The following is a 24,094-nucleotide window of genomic DNA, read 5'->3' as shown; positions in this document are numbered from 1 at the left end:
TCCTTTTCCTATACCTATCCCTTGGAAAATAAGTCAAGCTAGATGTAGTGACTGGGCGGTTTGAATGATAGTACTAAGGGGTGGATGAGGATTGTTTTCCACGCATGGAGAAGTCCCACACTTCAAAACTGCTAGTTGGTACGTGGTTTTATAACAAAGGTGTGATCAAGTGAAGGAAGTCTTTAATGGAGTAAGGCTGCCTGCCTGGGTTCTTCCGCATAACCCCTCTCTCCTTTCGCACCTATAAATTCTCTCTATAATAAAGAAAGTAAGGGCAGTGATGTTCACCCAGAACTGAATGTCAGACTCTACCCACTCCCCTTTTCTTCTAGGGACAAATAAAGAACCCAGACACAAGTCTAAGTAAGAATTCTCTCAAAGCACACATTTCCTAAGTTGAAAAACCATTTATTTCACTGGAAAGAAAAAAGTGATTCAACTCTGTATGTGTCCACCTGCTACAAGCCTTTGGGTCAAACAGACTCAGGAGCGGTGACACTCTCACAAGACCCACGGGAAGCAGGAGGTGGGCGACAGCACCCCCCACCCGCTTCTGCACACAATGAGGCTGCTGGGAGGAGAGCATCCTGGGAGCTAAGGAGTACTGAAGGACAGAAAAGAAATGGGGACGGGCAGGAGAGAGGAAGAGGGGGGTCTGAACTTTGCAAGATAAATTTTAAGGTCCACGTTTCCTGAGGGACTGAACGCACAGAGCCGTCCCGGAGATGGGTACCACGAAGGGTGTATTCTCATGCACAACCGCAGCTCGGAATTTCAGCCCACACACATCCCACCTGAAAGAGAGCAAAATACAGGGGCTTTACAGCAAAGCTCACAAGGGCGTTTCCACTTAACCCTTCAAAGAACATCTATATGGTAACTTGACACTCTTTTTAAATTTACTTGTATCCATCCACAGTATCACAATCATCTCTCAAAGTGAAAAAGAGCCTGAAGGCCAGAGTAACTGGGAAGGTCAAGTAACCCCAGATTGTGCTCTTTTCTCTCAATTAATTGGCAAATTTTCTTTCATGACAGTAGATAAGACACTGCATTTCTCTTGATGTTAGTATACCAGCATTCCTCAAAGAAGGTAATTTCCACATTTACAAACTGTCACTGGAGGGCAGGAAAAAGGAAAAGGTTCCAGTTAGATCTCTGGAAAAAAAAAATGTTTGAATCTTGGGCTACAAGTTAAAAACCATTTAAAGTCTAGGCAAAAGTAACATCAACTGAATAAGTTGTAAAACCTGAGGGCATCCAACTCTGCCTAGGGAATAAAAGAATGTACTGGAGAGCATGTGTAAGCTGAACATCAAGTCTCTCAAGTTTCTTTTCCACTAGTTATTTCCTATCCCCCAACCCTGGGCGAGTCACATATCTTCTGCCCGAATGGAAAAAGGTGGCAGTACCTGCCATCCTGTTACCTCAGGATCATGATCAATGGTAAAGTCTGGGCCACAATGAGAGCTACTCAAAACAAAGGGTGTTGTGAAACACCCCTAAATGCAACAGCAATCTCATACACCTAGAGCCCAAAGCTGGCAAGCGCCAGAAGAGAATACAGTCAAGTAGAGCCAAATGGATCATGAGGCTCAAACTGTATAGGAAAAAGCCAGAGGACTCGAGGTACAGCCGGTGGTTCAAGAGTGTTAATTGCCCAAACCTGGTGGGAAGATGAAGGGAGAGATCCGCTTAAGGCAAAGCTCCCAACCTTGGATTTCAATATCACTGAAGAGTAGAACTGGCAGGGGTGCATACATTATTTACATTATTATGCACCTTAAAGAGGTGGAGAGGATGTCAAATCTAACACTGTGGGGACAGTGGGGGGGAAAAAAACTTAAAAAACTAGACAAAGGAAACAGGCTCTCACAGAACAGATTCAAAGATAAAGCAATGGAGTGGGCATCCTATTCAGCTCAGAGAATGAATGTGCACTGAGCAGAGAAGCTGAATTTGAGTCTATGCCCCAGACTCTGTGTTGAAATTAACTTCATAAATTGAAAGATCTTTTTCTACTCCTCTCTACCCCAACTTACCATCAAGTCAGTTTTTTCTCTAAAGCTCACAGGGGTAACTTCAGAAATGTCAGAAACACACTGCTTCAAGATTAAGATGATACCATTGGGGTAGTCTTCATAGTAACTGGAACTTGAGCAGTGATGACCAATTAACTACAATTACAGATTTTAACTGTGCGGGTCCTAGCAGACCTTTCTCATAGCATGAAGCAGAAGAGTAACCCTGCAAACATTAATAATGTCACACACCTAGGAATTCCAACAAAGGCTCTGAGAAACGACACACCTGGGTCTGATGTCCGGGTTCCAGGTTCAGTTCAATTACAGCACACAGGTGTGACCCGAGATTCATCACGTCACACTGTTTGCTTTTCCAGACACAAATGGAATCAGGTTGACTCCTGGGACTAGGAGTCCTGGAAAAACAGCCATGGCGGCTAAAGATGTTTGTCTATTTCAGAAAAATTAAATAATTAGGACTTCTCCCTATCCCCTGAACCATTAGCAACCTTACCCTAACCCTGCAAAAGCAAGCAAGCAGGGCAGCCTAATTGGAGCCTTTAGGCTGCAGGAGGGACAGCAAAACCAGAACCAGGGACACCCCACCGCTCTCACCTCAAGCTTTAAAAGGCTGAATACCGCGCCCGATCCGCATACTGCTCCCGCTCATACCGGGCCATGTCGTACAGGGAATTCCGCGCAGCCGACGAACCTTGGGACAACTCACTCTCATGCCCGTAACCGTAGCCCTCTCCAACAGTAGGGACTGGGCCTGTAGCGCGACGCAGGGGGCTCCGATCCCGCCCGTAATATGAAGAGGAAGCTGCAGTAACAGCAGCAGCAGCTGCTGCAGCAGCAGCAGCAGCAGCTCCCGAGGTCGGCAACAGGTGTCTATCGTAGGGATCGAGAGAGGTGGAGGTGAGGTGACTGGCCATGGCTGTGTTCTGGACTTGTGGCAGCTGGGACAAGGTCTGCTCTGCGTAATTATACGCAGAGGCAGCTGCAGCAGCCACCGCCTCATAGGACCGGGCAGCACGGCAGCGCTTGTAGTAGGCATCGAGCGCTCCGTACGCGTTGTTGTAATACAATGAATCCCCGTAGCCCATGGTGTAAGGTGTACGCACTGCTCCGTATTGCTCATTATACTGCTCGGTAAAGTCTGCCACGCGGCCCGAACGATCTACTGGACACTCTTTGGACCAGTGCCCCTCTTTCCCGCACCGATAGCAGCCGCTCTGGTCTCCCATCCCGGGCGCAGTCCTAAGCCGGCTGGTGGACAACTGCACGTGCATTCTTTTGCCTTGAAGAAACAGACGCAAGAAGGGTTGCTATCACTCTTGGTCAAAGCCCCAGCCCCTACCCCAGACACTGGTCATAGCTGGCTTTACCTAGACAACTCTAATGCAGGACTCACTGCCATTTTAAAATGTTTTTTTAAAGGTCCAATATAAATTCAGTATGATGACCTGACTTCAGGCAAAGATAAATGAAGAAATGTTTCCGCTCAAACATCAGTCTAACACTTAAGAAAAACTACTCTCATTCAAAAACAGGCATTTCATTCTTTGCCAAGTAACTATGGACACAAACTGCTCTGAACAGTGACCCAATGTCAGAAGACACAATTAAGAGTGCTCTACAACATTCAGACACCTCCAACCTTCACTATTAAGACTCTTGAATTCATTAAGCAGGAAAATGCAAAGGTCAGTCCTCCACATCACCCCAAAATCAAAGAGAATAGAGCAAGACATTGAAGTTACCACTGATAGTGATCCAGACTTGATCCATGGCTGAGTGCTGTAGGGAAGTTTCAAGATTTTTTTTTTTTTTTTTTGGGGTGGGGGACTCACAAATGCGTGAAGAGGGGCAAAATACAAGTTGAAGGGCTGCTATATCCTTAACTGGGTCTTTTAAATTGCTACTTCTGATATTCATTATAACAAGAATTCTTTAAAATCTTCAGTGACCTCTTAGAGGAGGGGATCAAAGAAAACAGGGCAGGCAGTTCACAGGATGGCTGAATTTCAAAAAGGGCATCACGAAAAATGTGGGAAAAAGGGGGGGAGGGTGAAAAGAGTGGAGAATGACTACTCATGTTAGTGGATCAAACTGTTCATTTCAGCAAGATTAAAGTACTTTTTCTCAAGAAACCCAAGATTCTAACAACATGTACTTAACACTTTTTTTTTTGCTGAAAATTAGAATTTGTATTCTGGAAATGGGAAAATATTACTTTTGAAAACCTAACAAAAGAAACATTTCTTCAAGTTTAAGTTTTAAACCTTCTCACAGAAGCAGTTTCTACCTAACATGATCTACCATTTTAACAGTAAGCAAAATTCCAGCAACACCTTTCCAATACAATTGGTTGTCATGCCCCTAAACATGCAGATGGCAAAGAACAGTGGCCCCATGCTTAATCAGGGGGATAAACAGAGAGGTCAGGTCATCTATGCACCTAACATTACAGAAGGGGGATATAAAATTCAAGGTAAATTCTGAAAGACTATAAAAGGGATAGGGGATGGAAGGATCAAACTATGAAAAAAAAGTTCTGGCTCAAACAAACTTTCTGGTAGGTACAAGCTGCCAGTTAAGAGATAGGATATGCAATTAAGTACTTTTAAGTGCTAACCCACGTTCTTTGCATTTGCCCAAGTGGCCACTTTGGCACCTAACAAAACCAGAGAAAACAAGGGCAATAAAGGAATCAATCATGTACCTTCAAGACATGAATGTCACCAATAAATGTCCTGATCTAAAGATGTGCCAGGGGGAAAAAAAATATTCCGCAAAAGTAACTAAGCATCAAAAAGCCTACAGTTCAGAAGCCAAGAGTCACGGTCCAAGGATTTATCCTGTATTAGCTCACACTGTCCTTCCCTTACATGTGGTGGCAAGGAGACACCACCACCTCTTCTGTAACCTGGTTAAAGTGTAGAAGAGTATTAAAAAATTAGATACCATAAACCCTCCACAAGAGCAGCCTTTGCGCCCAATTACACTGTTGACACAAGGTAATTCTCAACTTACCAATTAAAAAAGGAAAATGAGACCTGAGAGACCTGTGACATTTGTCTTTAATAATGCACAGCAATACCCATGACACAAGGGACCCATTAACTTAGGGGGAATGATGATCAGACTTCTAGGTCTAAGAAAGTTTAATTTATGTACACCTCAAAGATAGCCAAATGATTAAGAGGAGTGCTCAGCCACTACCTTGTTTGGCTGAAAAAGTTGGAATGCAGGTTAAAAATACAGCAAGGAGTAATGGGAATAACCTATAATTCAGAAGTAGCTACACCAAAGGGGAAAGGCTCATTACTCACTTCCATACTGGGAACCCAAAGCAGATGGGAGAAGACTAAGGTTAGCAACTCACCATGGTTACCATCCCTTTCATGACTGCCACTCTTGCCACAGAAGCTCAGATCATAAACCAACAAAATATATTCCAAATAAACTGTCATCCATATAGCATGCTGCCTTCCAAGCACACTATTACTCTAATCAAGGCTCCAAGATATCACCTATCTAAGTGGTCTTTTCACCAAAGATGTGAGAGCCCACTCCTCAAACCAGCAAAAGGCGTCAACTTTATCGCCCTCTACCTGATGACTCCCCCTCCCCTGCAAATCCCCATACCTTCTCCTCCTCAGACACTCCTGAACCTATCCTTTAATTCTACAGTGCCCTCATCCTCCAAACAGAACCTCTGGTGCATGCATAATAAAAAAGCAGTAAGAGCTAAAGCCCTTTAAACACACTAGCTCTCTAAAGCCTTAACAATGAACTATATTTACTAAGAAGCTATGAGTTGGGATGAAGTTGGGAAGCTTAACTGGTATTTTGCTCCTGAACGGGTGGCTTAAGCCAGCTTTTGCCAGGTCCTTCATATGCAACATGGTGTGCTGAGGCAATGAATTTCAGAGTGAAATACCATTCTCTGCTTTACTACTACCATTACTACTGCTACTACTGCCAAAAACAAAACAAAAAACAAATCTTCAGTGGAAAGATTTCTGCACTAATAGACAAAAACGCCTAGGGGTTCCAATCTAAAGCCAAGTGATTTTTCTCCCAGACTTGATTTGCCTGAGGTAAAGCCTCTAAATCCCATGCATTCTCCATTTAAGTTCATCATCCACTCTTAATCCTCACCATCCATCAGCCAACCAACAGCTGTCTCTACCCATGACCCCTCCCTTCTACTTATCCAATCTATTCTCTACACAAAGCCTTGTGTTCAGCCCTCTTTCCCAAAGAGGATGGTTCACCTTGAAACTCTGTGTTGTCAAGGCCCCTGATGGCCTCCACTGCATCCTCAGCCCGCTCCATGTGTACAAAGGCATAATCTTTCACGATGTCACATTCGATGACTGGACCGTACTCCTCAAACTTGGCCCGGAGCTCTTTGTTGGTACAAGTAGGGCTGATATTGCCTACATGTAACTTTGTAGAGGTTTTGCTCTTATTCTTGCTGGCTTCCACGTTGATGTTCACCCCGTGCAGCTTGTAGTGGTGCAGGTTGCGGATGGCATCCTCGGCCGCCGTCTTGTCCTCTATGTGCACAAAGCCGTAGTTCTTAATGATGTCACATTCCAGCACCTTCCCATACTGCTCGAAGAGCGAGCGGATCTCCTGCTCTGTGGCCTCCCGGGGCAGGTTTCCGATGAACAGCTTCACCATCTCGGACACAGCCTGGGCGAAAAGAAACAAAATTTCTAACAAAGGATCTCAGGCTCACAACAGCTTAAAAAAACCCAATACCGCCATCTCCTTTCTGTCTGGCAAATATTTCCAGTTTTCTCTCACGTTCCACACGCAAACTTCCACACAATCAAAGGGAACCGGGAATAAGAAGGCCCGCTAGAGGACCAACAGATACAAGAAAGCATCTGTAATAAAAATCCTTGGTAGACACAGTTTGGTAAGACTTTAATAGTTTTAAACGGTAATGGAAATGAAAGTGAGAGCATAAATTGTAGCCTAGAGGATAGTAGACTTTCTAACTTCTATAAAGACAGTCAGGGAGACTTCCTTGGCTGCCCAGTGGTTAGGACTCCACGCTTGAACTGCAGAGAGCTCGGGTTCAATCCCTGGTCGGGAACTAAGATTCGCAAGACGTGCGGTAGAGCCGACAAAATATAAATGATTTTTTTAAGAAAACAAAAGTCTAACCGGATTGATTGTCTGCAACTACGCACTGTCTCTTCCTTTAGTAACCGAAGAATCAGCCACCATTTCCGGAAAGGTGGACCTTAAAACTAGGTTTTAGGATTTCCTTTAGAAGCAGTGAACCGCTGACTTAGGCCGGAGAGCCAGGCGTTCCAAGAGCACGTAAGTGTTAGAGCTGGGAACGCCTCTCTTGGGGTGCCGTCCTACGAATTCCTGGAGAATTGGAGAAATGCATGGTTGGAAAAGGGGGCTTGAACCTCATCGGCCTAAGAACCAAGTGTCGGGACCTGAGAGATCCTTAAAACGTGGTTAATTCCTAAATCTAACGGAAGCGCGGTTACTCGATGGAAACCTCGAGGCTGTAGGCCGAACCTAGTCGGGCAGAGGGCAGGGTGGGGAGAAAGTATGATATTCTCAGGGGAGGTTGTGGGGGAAGGGCTGCTTCAAGCTTACCGCGCAACGCCGAGCACAGAGGTCGGCTTTCAGTGACGGGTGTGGAGGCCACTACCCCACAAGGATACCCTTGAAGCCCAAGGAACAAGATTTAACAAGGTAAAAGAAACAGTGAAAAGGCTCGGAGTCTCTCACCCGCACGAAAAGCAGCAGATGCTCTTCCTCGCGGCGCGGACGCTTCTGACAAAACGCTAAAATGGCGACGGCCGCAGTAGTGACTCTGGGTAGAGAGGGGGAGGTGAACCTACCACTGGATTGGCCGTTCAACAAAATAAAAGGCAGGCGTTCCTGTAGATGCTCTTCCTGATTGGTTACCACGAACGCCAATTACCTGAGGCCGGGAAGAGGTGGAAACGTCAGTAACCCCGGAGCGTTTATGCGAAAGCCAATGAACACCACCCTCAAGAAACCGAGGTCATTGATTGGGTAGGAGGTCGGCATGAGGGCGGACCTACCAACGTAAGCTTCGCAGGCGGGGTTCCGCCCGCCATTAGGCGGAGCGAGTTAGGACTCCGGTGTGGCGGTCGGTGTTTAGCGTCATGGCGCCAACTTTCGTTAAGTTTCCACTTCTCGCCAATCCACGTGCGTTCCATTTTGCCTTCTACTCCGAATTTCTCCCTCTAAATTCCCAAACGCCACCCCTTCGCAGCTCGGATGCTGCGGACGGACGCTTACGCAGACCCAGAAGCCAGGTAAGAAAAACAGCGAAGCGTCCCATCTGAAGAAACCAACCTCTCCTTCGGCGGAGTCCACAGTGGCGCCCTGGGAGTCCCAGAGCTACCCTCCAATTGAAACTGCTTTCATAGGTGGTGAAAGGACTCTCAAAACGGTTAATGGGCTCAGCTTCAATTAGGCTATAAAGGTCCCCGAAGTCGACTCGGTTGAGGGTTCTCTCAAGAAACCAGCCTCCTGGGATTCAAGATGAGGAAAAGGTTTCTCTGTGGAGGTTGAGAAAACACCCCCACCCTGCCCTGAGAAAAAAACTAGAGCAGCGAAGTTTTTTGTTTTATTTTATTGGGCGCCATCAGTCAGAGATGTTAGGTTTAAACTAGAACCGACCTCAGAGGGAATAAAGAAGCTAATAAATCACAACCAGCTAAATAAGCAAAAATACAATCCACAACAGCGTCCTCCAGGGCGTCCATTCGGCTTTTTTAAAAATCATCCTTTGGTTTCTTCATATTAATCCCATATTATGAATATGACCCTTTTGCAAGGCAGTTCTTGAAGAGGAAGTTTAAAGGGGAGAATGGAAGAACTTAAAAACATGATAAAAGCAGTGGTTTGAGGAAAGGGATGATAATACAAACAGAACACAGCACCGGTTCAAAGGAGCTCACCACCCCCACCCCACCACCCCCACCCCCGGCCAAAAGGGGTGGGGATCATAGCGAGAAAAGTGAAGTCAAAGTAGAAACGTTTTTAAAACCTGACGACTCAGAAATAAATAGTGGTCAAGAATTTATGCTAGGGTTCAGTTCGGTCATGTCCTACTCTTTGCGACCCCATATGGACTGCAGCACACCAGGCTTACTCTAGGATGGTAAAAGATAATCTGAAAAATGGGAAAATGTTGTATTTACAAATGTGATCACTAATCTTGGTCCATTTTCATTGTGCATCCTGATGCTGACACTCCAGCTGTGAGTAAAGGGTAAAGGATCAATGATGGAAAAAAACCAACTGCATGTTAGTCTGCTGCAAGTTGGAGGCAGTCACAACTCCATTTGGGCAGGGAAACACACCCGGGCTAGAAATCCTTTAAGCTCCTTTGTTCGATCTTCCAAAATTTTTGCCGAGTGGCCTTGGAGATAAACCTTTCAAAATACCAAAGCATATGAGGTCAGCTTACTCTACCAGCAATCTCTCTGCGAAGTCCAAAGGTGAAAAACTGGGCATATAAATCTCAGGATCACAGTTCAGGCCAGGCTGCAGACCACCAACCACACCCACTCCCTAATCTGATTTACCTTTTGAAAGCCCTCTAGATTGAGTTGTATTTGATTTTGCTCCAACTGAGCAAACCACATTAAGTCACTTAATCAAATACATTACATCATGGGTTTTAAACCCATGGCAATTGGAAAAGCTTCAATTCACAGTACCCAGTCTGGTTGTTCCAATCTCTTTTAACAGTGCTCCTACCACCCCCACACATACCCCACACCCCACCCCAACTAGACTCCTGTACAGTAGCCTATGTCCCAGGCTCATTCAGGCTGAATGAAATGTTCTTTCTCTCCAGGTCCTAAGCTGGTCACCCCATCTAGACATCTCCCCACTCCAACCCTACATACACCTTGGAATTCTACCCCATGAACTCCACGGTACTTTTCCAAATACTTACCACCACTTGAAATCCTATTTGTTCATTCATTTTCTCACTTCCTCCTACCTACCCCCTGCCCCCAGCAAATACTTGTTCTACAAAGGCAAGGACATTTTCTTATTGCCTACTATTGTTTAGTTGCTAAGTCATGTCTGACTCTTTTGCAACCTCATGGTAGCCTGCCAGGCTCCTCTAGCCATAGGATTTTCCAGGCAAGATTACTTAAGAAGGCTGTCATTCCCTTCTCCAGGGGATCTTCCTGACCCAGGGATTGAACCCAGGTCTCCTGCTTTGCAGGCAGATTCTTTACCATCTGAGCCTAAATCTCATCAAAGGAAAATGCATTTTATAAACAATGTGTGCCCTTCTGCACTAGGCATTTTAAGAGAATGGGTATGCAGGTTATTTCTCCTTCCTAATATATTTATCCTGTGTTAACACTGCACCTGGTACATGGCAAGCACTCAAGTATTTGTTAACAAATGGATAAATGAATGCATGAGTTAAATTCTTGATAACCAAGAGGAAAGAAATAACTTTGGATTTTTAGTCAACACCAGCTTGAAAACATGGACACTTAGTACTAAAAACAAGCAGATGCTCAAAAGGGGGAAACTTATTCTCTGGGGGTGTTCAGAGGGAGCCACACCACTGCCAGCTACACCCTCTAGTTTCAGTTCAGTCGCGTCCGACTCTTTGCGACCCCATGAACTGCAGCACGCCAGACCTCCCAGTTCATCACCAACTCCTGGAGTTCACTCAAACTCATGTCCATTCAGTCGGTGATGCCCTCTTAGCCTCCCATTAATGTCTGGGGAGGTCCTCTATCTTCGTGGTTCCCAACCTTTTTGGCACCAGGGACCAGTTTCGTGGAAGACAGTTTTTCCACAGACCACGGCTTGAGGGTGGATTTGGATTCAGGATGATTCAAGTGCACTCATTGTGCACTTTTTTTTCTATCATTATTACATCAGCTCCACTTCAGATCATCAGACATTAGATCCTGGAGGTTGGCAGCCTCTGCCCTAACCCATACCTTTCTTCTCCATACCTGATCCCCAGGATACAACAGTGTTGTCTGAAACTAGAGGTGACCAAAACTGGTACGGTTCAGTGGCCTACATCACACTTAGGTACCACTTACTACAGAAGTTTCCTTCCTTCACTGTTACTCACACACTGCACTCACCCATATCCAAAGTTCTTTCCTCAGCTGTGTGCTTCCAGTAGGCCATCCCAACCTCCCCAGAATGTTTTAACTCCTTATTTCTGAGATGGCTAACAGTGACTATATATGAGGCCCTATACCTGATACATGCTATTTGCTCCTTCCAACAGTAGTATTACAAGCAAAATCCCGGATGGCTCAAAATGGCTGATTCAACTCCTTCATCCACTTTTCAGCCTTGTGAAGTTACTTAACCTACACCCTCAATTTCCCAATTAATCAAAGGTTTGTAAGTACCTAATACATTTATTTGAGTTGCAATAGTTATGTTCAGTAGATGTAAGCTATTCCCATTTTATAGATGAAAATACTGAGGTAGAATTCCCGACATGTCCAAGACCACATGGATACCTGGCAGAACCAAGATCCAAACTCAGAAAGTCTGTTTTTTTTTTAGTATTTATTTATTTGGCTGTGTCGAGTTGCATGGGCTCTCTAGTTGGGGCACACAGGCTGAGTTGTCCCACAGCATGTGGGATTTTACTTTCCCAACTATCATTCAAACCCAGGTCCCCTGCTTTTCAAGGCAGACTCTTAACTACTGGACCACCAGTGAAGTCCCAGGAAGTCTGATTTGAGAGCCAGCACCCTCAGTAATTCTCTCTGCCAAGTCAGTTTCAAAGCAAACAAATTCTAGCTCCAGTTTTCTCTAGCGGGACTGCACCATCTTTGCTCCTCCTTTACCTACAACCTCCCTAGCATTAGTTTGGTTTTTTTTTTTTTTTTTGCCTCCCAGGACATACGGGTATCTTAGTTCCCCAACTAGGGATCAAACCCACACCGGTCTGCAGCGGAAGCACAGTGAAAACCACTGGACTGCCAGGGAAGGCCTGGGCACTGCTTATTAACTGTATGTAACTAATTCATCAAGGTAGGTCCTACCTTCCCTGGGCTACACATTCCCCAAGATCAGCCCAAGGGTGATCACTGTATTTCACCTCAGCTGCCTCAACACTATTTCCAGCACTACAGACATACCGTATTTCTAATGATTTACAGACTTGAAATCATTTTAAGAACTTTTTTTCCTGGAAAACTAGATTCTACCCTTAATGATCTTTTAAAGGCACCTAAAGAAAGAAAGGTAAGTATCTTCCACCTGTCCTATCCATCTTATCTTTATTACCCAAACCTCCTATTAAACACACTACATACTGGTCCATAAATCTAGGAAATTTATTTTCAGTATGACATTATAGTCAACTTACTTGGCTTAATAAGACAAAATGACTGGAACCAACTGTCTGGGCACAGACTTTGGCAGAGCTTAACTAATGGACAGTGACTAGAAAGGCACCCTACTATAGAGGCTGACCACTCAGTGAGTCCCATTACCGCCAGTATAAGGGTAGCAGCCCCAAGCCCACCCCAGACAATCTGAAACAAGGTCCAAACCTCAGAGAACAGACTGATGAAGTGAGAAGACTTTAGTCTTGTTCCAGGAATAAATCATTTAAAACTTCTCCAATGAAGGTCAAGTTAGAGCTGATAGATCAGAAGTGCAAGGACCTGAAGGATATTGTGAGCCCATATTCCCACCCCCTTTTCCCAAAACACACATTAAATGTCTATCCTCCCATTCACTCAACACAACCATCTTCAAGTTACAGGACCCTGGAAATCAGAAATCCACAAAAAGCAAAGTAGGAGAAGCGGGCTATAGGATTAACACAGGTAGCATAATTTAAATAAAAAGGGGAAGAGAATTTTAAAACAATCTGCAAGGAAGAGGAAAATGACAAGTGATTTGGCTTTAGAGCCAAACCAGAAGCCTGGCAGCAGAGGCAGTAAGAGCATCAGTACCTAGAGATGACAAGTTGAGTGATCATCTCGGCCAGGTTGCTCTGAAGAATTTAAGCTGTAATAAAGAAATATCAGCACTGGCCCTGAGAGCACAATAGGCTATTTTCACAGGAACTGTGGGACTGGGACAGTGGCTGAACGCTCACTGGAGAGAAAGATGGCAGAAAGTCACGCTGACAAAGAAGTAATTACAAATACACAGGCCACAATCACAGCACTACAATTAAACAACCCTTGATTTTCCATGGAAATAACCAGAGCTAAGTCTGTTAGGTTGCCCTGTCATAACCCCACTCTCACTGCAGAAAAGTGACAAGAAACCTATTAGATTCCCCCTCCTCCCAGTCCTTAAAAGAAATGAAAAGCAGCAGCAAAGCAGTGAGCAGAAAGAAAAGAGAGCCATGGCCTCAGCACCCCTGAGATTACTCCAGTTTGCATCCACAAGTAGTTCATACTTAATACAGAGCATGTGCTTCTGGCCCACTGGGCAGAGGGAAGAGAACACCTGGGGCAAACTGTTGGGTCACAAGCAAGTTCACAAGAAGCCAGTGGAGGCAGAAGAGAACCAACCTGAACTCCACTTGACAATACACCTCCCCCAAATCACCCTGCCCAAAAAGACTCCCAAATCAAATCTCTAAAGCCCTCTTCCCAAAGGAATGTTAGGGTTCCTGTTACCACCCTACCCAACCAGTCTCCCATTCACCCATCAGGAAGCCCAAGCTTCCATCTTGTCATGGCTAGAATCATCTTATTTTGTGCCCAGGTCCTCTGAGCCCCTAGTCCCAGAGTAAAAGTATGGAAAGAATCAATTCCTTATTATCCCAGCACCCTTCTTAGTTATGCTTGCACCTTGCCCCCTTCCCATGGTCTACCATAACACCTTCAAATATAAACCCAGCCAGAAAACATCTGGAAACCCTAACAGATGTAGAGAAGGAATTTGCAGTCGCCGGTGACTATGATGGCAGGGGTTGGCAGGACGCAGGCAGGACGCTCCAGGATGATGTTCAACAGGCAAAATACCAGGTCTATGGCCAGAATCCCCCCATACTGGCTTCCAAAGGTCCCAGCCACAAAGACACTGCCACACAGTTAACATGACCCCCCAAACCCAACTGACCCCTTTCCAGGTCCCAGCCCCAGTACTCAGTGGAGCCCACTGCCTGAAGGCCCTGCTAGTCTTCTAAGCACCAAAGCAGCCCATTCCCCACTTCTCACTTGAGAAGTCAAACCTCAGAACCACCCTGCTGGAGTCCAGGTTGTTTCTGAGCTGGAGACAAGTCAAGGAAAACAGCCAAGCATGGGCGAGGAAAATGGGCAATAAATTTACTGCATTTTGGTGTGATTAACTCAAGTTGAAGCAACTTTGTCCAGACTCTCCAGTCCTTAAGATGGCAGACTAGCAGAGAAAGGAGGAGTTAAATCCCTCCAGCAGCAGAGAAATCATTCTAATTCCCAGGTTCAGACCCCTTTCCTCATCTGCCCTGGGTCCTCTGGCCACCTTCCCTTTAGCTGTCATGTATTCCTGGATGTCAAACTGGCTTCTCTGAAACAGTGCAATCAAGACAATGACAACCAGGTTTCCAAACTGCAAATCGCCCCAAGTTTTATTTGTAGTCCATACAAAAGGGAAAAAAAATTAAGGTTTTCTAACACCACCTACTTGGGGAGATGGGGAAGTGCACTGTGCCGCACAGCATCAGCTAGAACATCAGGAGTCAGTAGGGACTGGACATGTTCCAACCGACTGTCCCAGCAGGAGCTCAGTCTCAACACAGTCTACAGAGGGACAGAGTCAGGGCCCCCTGGACACCTGGCACAGCTTGGCGCACAGGAAATGGTTAAGCTAACCCTTTCCTGGCCTCCCTCACATCTAAAAAGAAAAAGGCGCCGCCGACCTCAGCTGCAGGTTGCTTCCCCATCCAGACGACCTTAAATATCGCGCACAAAAATAAAAGGGAGCCAGGAAAAAAAATCAAAACATAAAAGAGATTCCCATCCTAGGGAGATGGGGCAGGGGAGAGGGGAACCGCAGATCTAGAGCCAGTGGCAAGATTTGCTGCTGAGGCGAAGGAACAAAGTAGGTTACTGCCGAACACTCAAAGGATCGTCTCCTGGGGAAGGCCCACATGGCAGAGGGGATGAAAAACCACCAACAGGAGAGGTATGGGCCAGCGGTTATAACCTGGGTCTGCGCCATACCACCCCATCTCTCCTCTCCTTCCCTCTCTGTGGTGCCCCATCCCAGGATGGCCCTACATGCGGCGCTGGTAGCCAGAGTGCATCTGAGCTGCCCGCAGGTAATCATTATAGGAGCCCGAATAGCGTGCGTAATCGGAATGGGCATCGGGCAGGCGACGGTAATCCAGCGAGGACTTTGTCGGCGAGCGGCGGAACGAAAGCTGCGACTCTGATAAACGGCGGTAATCAGAGAGCTCGGCTAAACGCCGGTCGGAACCATACCTAGTCGAGAGAAGAAGACAGTTGGTGAATGAGACAATCGAGGGGAGGGCTCCAGGTGGGCACTGGGGAAATGCCAATGGGGGCAGGGAGGGCGTAATCAGACTGGTCTCCAACAAACAAGATTTTTCAGAAGGCTCATCACCTTATCCAGGGCAAGAAATCAAGCCTGGTCCAACTGTGGGAAACCAAGCCCACCACTGAAGCCCTCCCTTCTGAACTGGCCAAGGTGGACGCTGGCCTACATTCCCAAACCAGAGACAAATTATCCCCACCCCTGGGCCCTGCAGAGAAAAGACCTTGGTTGTTTACCAACAGAACGGCGGACGAAAGCAAGGTCCCCAATTTCCCAAAGAGTGGACGCACCACATACACCCTGCCTTCAGCCAGTGAGTGCCAAAGGGACTACTCTTTCAAACCCACCCCCACCAAAGGCCAGGACAACCACGTAACAAGCTTAAGGATTCTTGAGACAGTGGGAGAGGCTATGGGCCACGATCTTGCAGGCAATAGCTCCAATAGCACTTGGGCTAGCCTAGACAGGTGACACCTCCCAGCCTGACTAGCTGGTACCACCCCAGGCTGAGCACAAAGCTCCACCTGAACCCTGGTGACCAGAAGTTCACAGACATCACCCACTTCGGCCTCTGGACATCCCACAGGAGAAGGCCAAGGGAGGGGCCGATGGCTCCAGTTTCCCTCCCATGCCAACCTCAGCCCCTTGCCCTGAGCCCCAGCTGGGGGCAGAGGCGGGGGGGCATACAGTACCTTTTCGACATGGCGACAGCCTTTTTGTACGGATCGTCGTAGCTGGCCCGGGGTGGGGAGAGGCGGGTACGCTCATAGGGCGGCGGGGTGCTGTTGGCGTTGGCAACGGCCCCCTGGGACATGGACAGGTAGGCTGCAGACGGCTGACCTGTCCCGTCGTAGGCATTGCCCGGCTGGCCACGGTAGGAGGCAGCAGCCTGAGGATGCTGCTGTGCAGCATAGGAAGCAGCCAATGAGGCTGACGACTGAGTGCGGTAAGGAGCTGCCAGGGTGGCAGAAGGTTGGGCCCCATAGGCAGCTGCAGCGCCATAGGAGCCGGTGGCCGCAGCAGCTGACTGAGCCCCATAGGAGCCTGACAGGCCCATCGATGCTTGGGCTCCATAACTATTCAGCTGGGTCTGAACAACTGGCTGGGCCCCATAGGAGCCAGCCATCGGGGTGGTGGCTTGTGCGGCATAGGCAGCTGGCTGGCTGGCGTAAGCAGCAGCTGTAGCTGGTTGTGCCACATAGGCAGCAGGTTGGGAAGAATAGGAAGCAGCCTGCTGTGCAGCATATGGGGCAGACTGGGCATTATAAGAGGCTGAAGGCTGGGCATTGTAAGAAGCTGCCTGGGCCCCATAAGCTAGTGATGAGGCTGCAGACTGGGCCCCATAGGAGGCTGCCTGGGCCCCGTAGGAGCCTAGGGAGTTAGCTGCTCCCTGGGTATTGTAGGAGGAGGCAGCTGCACGAACCCCATAGGAAGAAGCAGCCTGTGCCCCATAAGAGGATGGTTGGTTACCATAGGAGGCAAGGGAGGAGCCCTGAGCCCCATAGGAGTTGAGCGAAGAAGCCGCAGCTGGCTGACCCCCATAAGAGGAGAGGGCCGAGGCCGAGGGCTGGGCTCCACCGTACGGGCCAAGCGAGGAAGCTGCAGCCGACTGGGAGCTAGGGCTAGCCAGCTGGCCCCTGTATGGGGCCCCAAGGGAAACAGAGGGCTGAGCGCGGTAAGAGGCTGCCTGGGCTGTCATGGGCTGAGTCCGATAGCCGACACCCAAAGAGGCAGAAGGCTGGGCCCTGTAGGCAGCACCCAGTGACACTGAGGGCTGGGCCCGGTAGGTGGCTGGCTGGGCCGTCAGAGGAGCCACATACGAGGCTCGGGGAGGTGAACGGCGCAGGGGGCTGCGGTCGCGACCAAAGAAGGGTGGTGTGGGCTGACGGGCTTGCCCATCAAAGCCACCAGTGCTGTTGCCAAAAGCCTGCTGGTAGTCGAAGGTGGCAGAGAAGCCACCAGTTCCAGGGAATGCTGTATCCCCAGCCCCTGGTTTCTTGGTCTTGTCCCCAGACTGGATAGCCAGGCCAGGCCCCTTCTTCTGACCCTTGGTTGAGAGTTCCACGTTGATGCGCTTGCCCTTCACTTCTTTGCCGTTGAGCTGCGCGATGGCGGCTTTGGCATCTGCTTCCTTCTCCATGTGAACAAACGCGTAGTCTGATAAAGCAGCAGACAGAGGGTTAGCAATTAGGGGGGCAGGGCATGCTACCTGATGGGTCCCAAACTGGACACACCAACAGCACCCAGCTGTTGCCAGTACCTCCAGGCCTCCAAACCCTCCTCTCCAGGAGTAGGTCATGAAACGTGATTCCCATATAACAAAGCTTCTGACTGTCCCAAATAGTCAGCTTTGCCTATGGCTTTCTTCCTGTTCTCCCCATTTCCCCTGCCACCTCACCCAACTGCCTGCTCAGAAAAGAAAGAGCAAAGATGAACTGCAACAGAGAATAAAAATCTTCACTAATCTTCATCTCCTATTAAGTACAAATCCACCGACAAAAATGCAGAAAGCATTCTTGGATCACTCAATTATTCAATATTCTCTAACCCAAGACCACCAAACAATTCTGTTCACCTTTGAGGCTTAACTCTCAAACACTGGAAATGACCATTTATGTCTGGACATGACCCATGTCTCAGGCCAGGGTCCAATTAAAGCAGAAGAGCTACACAGCAATACACAGCCTGCGACAGTCCTCCAATATGATCTCCCCCTTTCCCTCAGTAATTCCCAATTCTCAAAGCATTCCCAGGCACAAGATCCCATCTGGGCCTCACAACAATCCCTGAAGGCAGGCAGAGCAAAGGATCGCTATCCCCATTTTACAGGTGGGCAAACACACTCAAGAGAATTTATATGGCTTGCCCCAAATCCACTTGTGAGATCCAGAAACAGAATCCCAGCTCTCCATGCCTCCTCACAACACCAGTCTATCCCTAAGAAGTCAATGTTTAAGGCAGGATTGTATTTAGACTAGACACTTAAGCTGAGAAGGGGAGACGCTGGACCCCATGTAAGCCAATGAAATATGGGAATGGAACTGAGCCGCCCAGTCTAAGCCAGGCCTTACTCAATTCAGGCACAAGCCACCCCCAACTCCTAGGCCACATTACCTTCTCCACTGATACTCGTATCAAGAGACATCCCTTACCCCTTGGGCTTCTGTTCAGAGAAAAGATTTAGTTTCTCAGCTTCATGGCAAGAAGCTGCAATTCCTGCAACTACCAGGCTCTGCTAAGAGGTTATCCCGCAGGCCCTCAATCAGGATCTGAATGAGCTGTGGGAAGACAGGCTCTAAGTCAGGATGTTGATCTCAAAGTCCTACTCATCTACTACACAGAAGAGGAAACCTTCAAGAAAGGAATAGGAAGAAATTCTTGTCCAAATCCAATCTCACACATCACAATAGTGCAAGCAGAATCTGAAGAACAATGAGATCATGCCCGTGGTAACACGGGTTATGTACTTACCACCACTTGAACCTGAGGCTACTTTTAAAGTTAAAGTATCAGAACCCCATCTTTCTCATATCACTTTAGGAAATGAAAAATTGCCTACATGAAATTACTAAGGTTCCGTTCTTGATTTTAAAAAATCCTTTTTAAATGTCCTCTAAACAAGGGTCCTAATTTTCAGAAACTTTCACACTGGGACTGGCTCTCTAGCTACTTCTATAAAGCGAGTCATTTTCCTGGATGTAAAGCAATGCAACCGAAGTGAGTCTTACACAAATGAGAATAAAGATATAATCAACAGGTAGAAGTCAGAAGTGTAGTATGGCAAAAGAATTTTGGAACTAGATGCTAAAATTTAGCCTCAGTTGAAGATTCAGATCACTGACTTGCTTTATTAAGTTCTTACAGAACTTAAAATTTACTTCTCCTCCTGACAATCTGTCCTGCCCACCTCAGAGTTACAAGATTCAACAAATGTGCTTAGGCACTCACTCATGTCCAACTCTCTGCAACCCCATGGACTGTAGCCTGCCAGGATCCTCGCTGTTCATGGAATTCTCCAGGCAAGAATACTGGAGTGGGTTGCCATTTCCTTCTCCAGGGGATCTTCCTGACCCAGGGATTAAACCCAGGTCTCTTGCATTACAGGTGGATTCTTTACCATCTGAACCACCAGGCAAGCCCAAATTATTCAAATGAGATGATAAAAATGCCTTATAAAGTATAAATATGGAGAAGGAAATGGCAACCCACTCCAGTATTCTCCTGGGAAATCCCACGGACAGAAGAGCCTGGGGGCACAACCCACAGGAGTCGCAAAGAGTCAGACACAACTTAGTGATTGACCAACAACAGCTAAAAGTATAAATAGCTCTATGGTAAAAATCATAATAATTATTCAAGCCTAGGAATAACCATAGGGTTAATTTCCTTACAGGATATGATCCTTCATTTCTAATAAAACACAAGAAACACAATGCCATCTGTAAACGCAAATTTGGAACTTGCCAGATATAATAAAGAAACAAAATGAACTATCACAACTGTCTTCACTCTCTTACGGCCCAAACCTGATTCATCTACCAATTGTGAAAAGCAAGTGTTCTTTTAGACCCAGCCACAGGGCACTAAAACTGTCCTCTGATCCCTCACCTCCACTCTGGGTAGAGTGAGCTAAAAATCAATGCTGGTGGGTCCCAGATCTCTTCAAAAGACAAGACTGAGTTGAGCCTACCACAAGGGGAATGCAAGGGTAAGGGGAAAGCAAGTTTGTAGGCAGATGAAAGGGAACCACCAAAAAAAAAAAAAGCCTCCAGGCACTACAAGAGACTCATACTATATTCTTGGTTAACCTATCCACAAATTTCTAGGACTTTATTAAGCTAGGGAAAAAAACACCCAACAAAAATGTTTCAATGGGTTTACAAGAGCAATAGACAATGTCTATTCCCTACTTAGCTAGGTTTTATTTAGAGACCAACTTGTAAAACTTGAAAAAATTTCATAGGTACAACTCAACTGACCACACAGATGAACTATATAACTGACAAAAAGAAAGCCATGAGATACAATCATAACCAATTTATATCAGAAAGTTTCTAAGCCTGATACTGGAGGGAAGTGTGAACAGGTTGTCAGGCTGACTCAAACACATGAGGGGCTAGCCAACCCTAAGCAGCTAAACCAGGCCTAGCCATGTCAAAGACACCCAGGAACCCAACTATTCTTAGGATGATTTTAAAAAACTAACAAAGAACTAGCAAACTCCAGGTACTCACTGGCCTGAATTGAATTAGTTCAAGGAAACTGACCTCTGAGGTAATTCCATCTCATTTAAAAGGAGTACCAGGCAATGATTTACAGAGATCTCCTAATGATCTGGCATCACAATTCCTCCAATACCCAACTTAAGAGAATGTGGAAACAGGAGTTTTCGTATTCTTAGAAGAGTAAAAACTTCTAAAGTGAAACTACAGAGTTATACATAAAAGGAAAAGAATGGCCACCCACAACATAGGAAACAGTTTCCTCTTCCGCCTTTCAGACTTCTGAAATCTGACTGGTTCCTAAAGCTGTCAGCAACTCTTGAGACTTCATCCTTTAACACCCAATAGAATTTAACTGTGGAGAGTGGTTACAATCTGCTGTTGCTATGGAGATTTTTACTCTCTCCACATCAAATCATATCTAAGCTCCTGGAACCAAGCAACTAAGTTTCCCCCTGTGAAATAAAACACAACTGGCTGTCCTGTGCAATACCAAGCTTTTGTGCTTTTCAAAGACCTGACAATCAACCTCAGACACCTCAAATGTCCTTTCCCAGACCAAGAAATAAGTATGCTATTTATAGAGCCAAAGCCAGTCTCCTCTACTACATTCCTAACTTAAAAACCTCATTTTCCTTCACTCCAAATAGAAAGGCATCACAGAGGGGATACGATCCTCAAACCTCTCTCAGAGCCCTTTGTACCAAAGTATTATCATGAGCTTACATATCAGCATAACTAAAAATAACAGCTAACCACCACTCCCTGAAGAAGTCAAAGCACTTGGCAAATCAAATGTTCACAAAGGGACAAAATGCACAAAACTTTCACAAGGAAACATAATTTCTAAGAACCAGATCCAGTTACACAGTTCACCATACTCCATCCCCACATCCTCTGTCACTCTGTGTCAGTCCCAAGCAATTCAAACAAATTTTCAGTTTTCCCTACCACCCCAAAGAAGGCTCCTTGACCAATGAGTTCCATAGACAGTCCCCTCAGATGCAAGTTTCAAAACTCTCAATCTAGTAGACAGCCTGCTTAAAGAACTACACACAAAAATGTAGTAAGTCAAACACAGAACTCATATACCCCTATCCATTTCCTGGCCAGGAGCCCAACCTGAGGCCTTTTTCATTCTTTCACTCTAAATAAAAGCAAAAATCCATGCACCATACAGCCTGCCTCATCAGAGCACCCCGTAGCAAAGCTTGATTTTGGATAGTCATCAACTTGTACAACCTGAGTTGAGGAAAATAGAATGCAGTATTAATGCAGAAGAACTAATTACTCCTAATGGTGACTACCAGCCTTTACACTTCCCCCAGTTACAGAAAGGATAAGGAATGACCCCAAAGATGTGCCTTTCAAGGACAGCAAATGATGTATCTTGGAGGAAATGAATAAAGCACCTGCCCGCAAATTAATTTACTATCCTCACAACTCTCACACAGGTTATGAGCAGGTATGAATCCAAAACCAGCAGCCAGGAGGAACCAGATACTTACTTCCAGGTTGCATCCTTGAAAATACAGTAAGGCAAAGTTAACTCTGATCCGTTTCCAAGTGGAACACAGACTGGACACACGCAAGGACTGTATTCCAGATCTTGTCAACAAAACACTAAAAGAGCCTAAGGGGTAAGAACCCAGACTATGAAAAGAAGTCACCGCGGTCCAAAAAAGGAAGTCAGGCCTACACTATGATGATACATTCTTCTCAGGATCTACCCTGATCACGAAGACTATTCAAGCAAAGACGACTACTAAGTCCCCATGTCCCCCTCAGCCACAGAGTGTGCCCCTTTGCAAAATCGCCATGTTTAGAAAACAAGGACATTGCTCTGGGGCACCGGCTTGAAAGTTAGCGGCTCAGAAGAGGCCTTTTCATAAAACAAGCCTTCTTCCACAGGTGAAAGGTCGGGGCTTCCAGTTTACAGATATAAAATCGATCTCAAAGTGGGGGGAAAAAAAGTTTGAGGGAGTTGGAAAGCGCAGAGTTGCCAGGCCTAACCCACCTAACAATACTGAAAGGCCAAAGTAGTTCGGAAGCCCCCGCCTCCCACCCCGTACCCAGGAGTTAACTATGCCCATGAGTAGACCCACGCCACACAGTACTAAAAGATCCCAGCCCGCGAAACTTCCAAGGGCCCCGTTACCTTCCGCTCGGGAGCATTCACCCGGAGGGAACACGAGGGTGGCTTTTGGTGAGGGGCGGGGGGATCAGCCCCCACCTTTTCCCTTGCTCTGACAGACGTCTGGAGAGGAAGTGGGGAAGTGGCAAAATCTTCCCCGCTCCATGATCCGGCTTGTGCCCGTCACTTCCCAATTTCCGCTCGGTGCCAGGCCCAGGAGACCAGTAGAAGGCGCGCCCCCAGTATACTCCCAAATCTCTCAGGCGCGTCCCCGGCCCCGTAGCGCGGCTCACAGTGGCCGCCGCACCCACCCTGAGCCGGTTCCTCCCATTGGGTTAACGGTGCCTAGACCGCAAGGGAGGAATGTGGCTCTACCCAACGCGCCCCCAACACCTCCAGCCTCACTCCCGCGGACTTCGCCCCACCCCCGCCCCACCAACCGCGCCGTGACCGGCCCCCGGGAAAGGGGCGTGGCTAACAAGCAGAGTGCCCCGAGCGCGCCCCCGCCTGCACGTTACCTTTTACCACGTCACACTCGATGACGCGTCCGCGGCGCTCGAAGAGGCTGCGCAATTCCTGGCTCGTGCACGCTGCCGATACATTGCCCACGAATATCTTCCAAGTGTTAAGAGGCCGTGGGCGCGACATCTCCACCACGAGCGCGCGCCCCGGCCGCAGCTCGTGGCCATGCAGGGCCTCGATGGCGCGCACCGCGCCCGCGTTCTCGCGCATGTGCACGAAGGCGAACTGTTTCATGACGGCGCAGCTCATGACCGTGCCGTAGGGCGCGAAGAGAGCTGCCAGCTCCTCCGGCGTCGTATCGGCCCCATCGACGTTTCCCACAAATATCTTCATTTTGCCGCCGCAGCCGCCTTCCCGGAGAGCCGGGACCTCTCCTCCAGCGACAGGCGAGACGTCCGAACCGCCGGCAGTCCTCCCTAGGAATGGCTGGCGACTGAGAACCCCGCCGCGCAGGCGCCCTGACCTAGCCAATCGGAGCCCGGATCCCGCGCGTCATGCAGCCAATTAGAGGGCCTGAAAGAAAATGCACTCAGACGCAGCCAATCCCAGAGGGTCTGGAGCCCGCTCGTTAGCGGAGGGGGTGGGAGAGGGACGACGGCGCGCGACCAACCGCCACTGCCGGGGGGAGGGGAAGAAGGGCTGGGGAAGGGGTTACG

The 24,094-nt window shown here is 47.4% G+C and overlaps 2 protein-coding genes across 10 annotated transcripts; both read right to left on the bottom strand.

Annotated features, from left to right (window-relative positions):
• Positions 1-392: 392 nt before the first annotated feature.
• On the bottom strand, positions 393-7,846 carry RBM4 (RNA binding motif protein 4). Of its 6 annotated transcripts, none has more exons than XM_042237665.1 (4): positions 7,797-7,846; positions 6,308-6,731; positions 3,246-3,324; positions 393-794 (listed from the first exon to the last, which is right to left on the bottom strand). In XM_042237665.1, the coding sequence occupies exons 2-4, from the start codon at positions 6,717-6,719 to the stop codon at positions 677-679; spliced, it is 609 nt and encodes a 202-aa protein (XP_042093599.1). In that variant the 5' UTR covers positions 6,720-6,731; positions 7,797-7,846; the 3' UTR covers positions 393-676. The 6 variants fall into 6 exon arrangements, with proteins under 6 accessions (XP_042093599.1, XP_060260085.1, XP_027815516.1 ...); XM_004019707.6 differs by having other exon boundaries at positions 682-794; positions 2,640-3,324; XM_060404103.1 differs by lacking the exon at positions 393-794 and adding an exon at positions 2,311-2,475.
• A 32-nt stretch (positions 7,847-7,878) lies between these two features.
• On the bottom strand, positions 7,879-23,866 carry RBM14 (RNA binding motif protein 14). Of its 4 annotated transcripts, none has more exons than XM_027959711.2 (3): positions 23,435-23,866; positions 16,253-17,717; positions 14,605-15,487 (listed from the first exon to the last, which is right to left on the bottom strand). In XM_027959711.2, exons 1-3 carry the CDS (start codon positions 23,769-23,771, stop codon positions 15,280-15,282), a joined length of 2,010 nt encoding a protein of 669 aa, XP_027815512.1. In that variant the 5' UTR covers positions 23,772-23,866; the 3' UTR covers positions 14,605-15,279. The 4 variants fall into 4 exon arrangements, with proteins under 4 accessions (XP_027815515.1, XP_027815512.1, XP_027815513.1 ...); XM_027959712.2 differs by having other exon boundaries at positions 17,607-17,717; XM_042237662.2 differs by lacking the exon at positions 23,435-23,866 and adding an exon at positions 22,941-23,334.
• Positions 23,867-24,094: the final 228 nt, after the last annotated feature.

Source organism: Ovis aries, chromosome 21 (assembly GCF_016772045.2).
Source record: "Ovis aries strain OAR_USU_Benz2616 breed Rambouillet chromosome 21, ARS-UI_Ramb_v3.0, whole genome shotgun sequence".
Classification (NCBI taxonomy): domain Eukaryota; kingdom Metazoa; phylum Chordata; class Mammalia; order Artiodactyla; family Bovidae; genus Ovis; species Ovis aries.
This window is presented reverse-complemented; position numbering and strand designations above follow the sequence as displayed.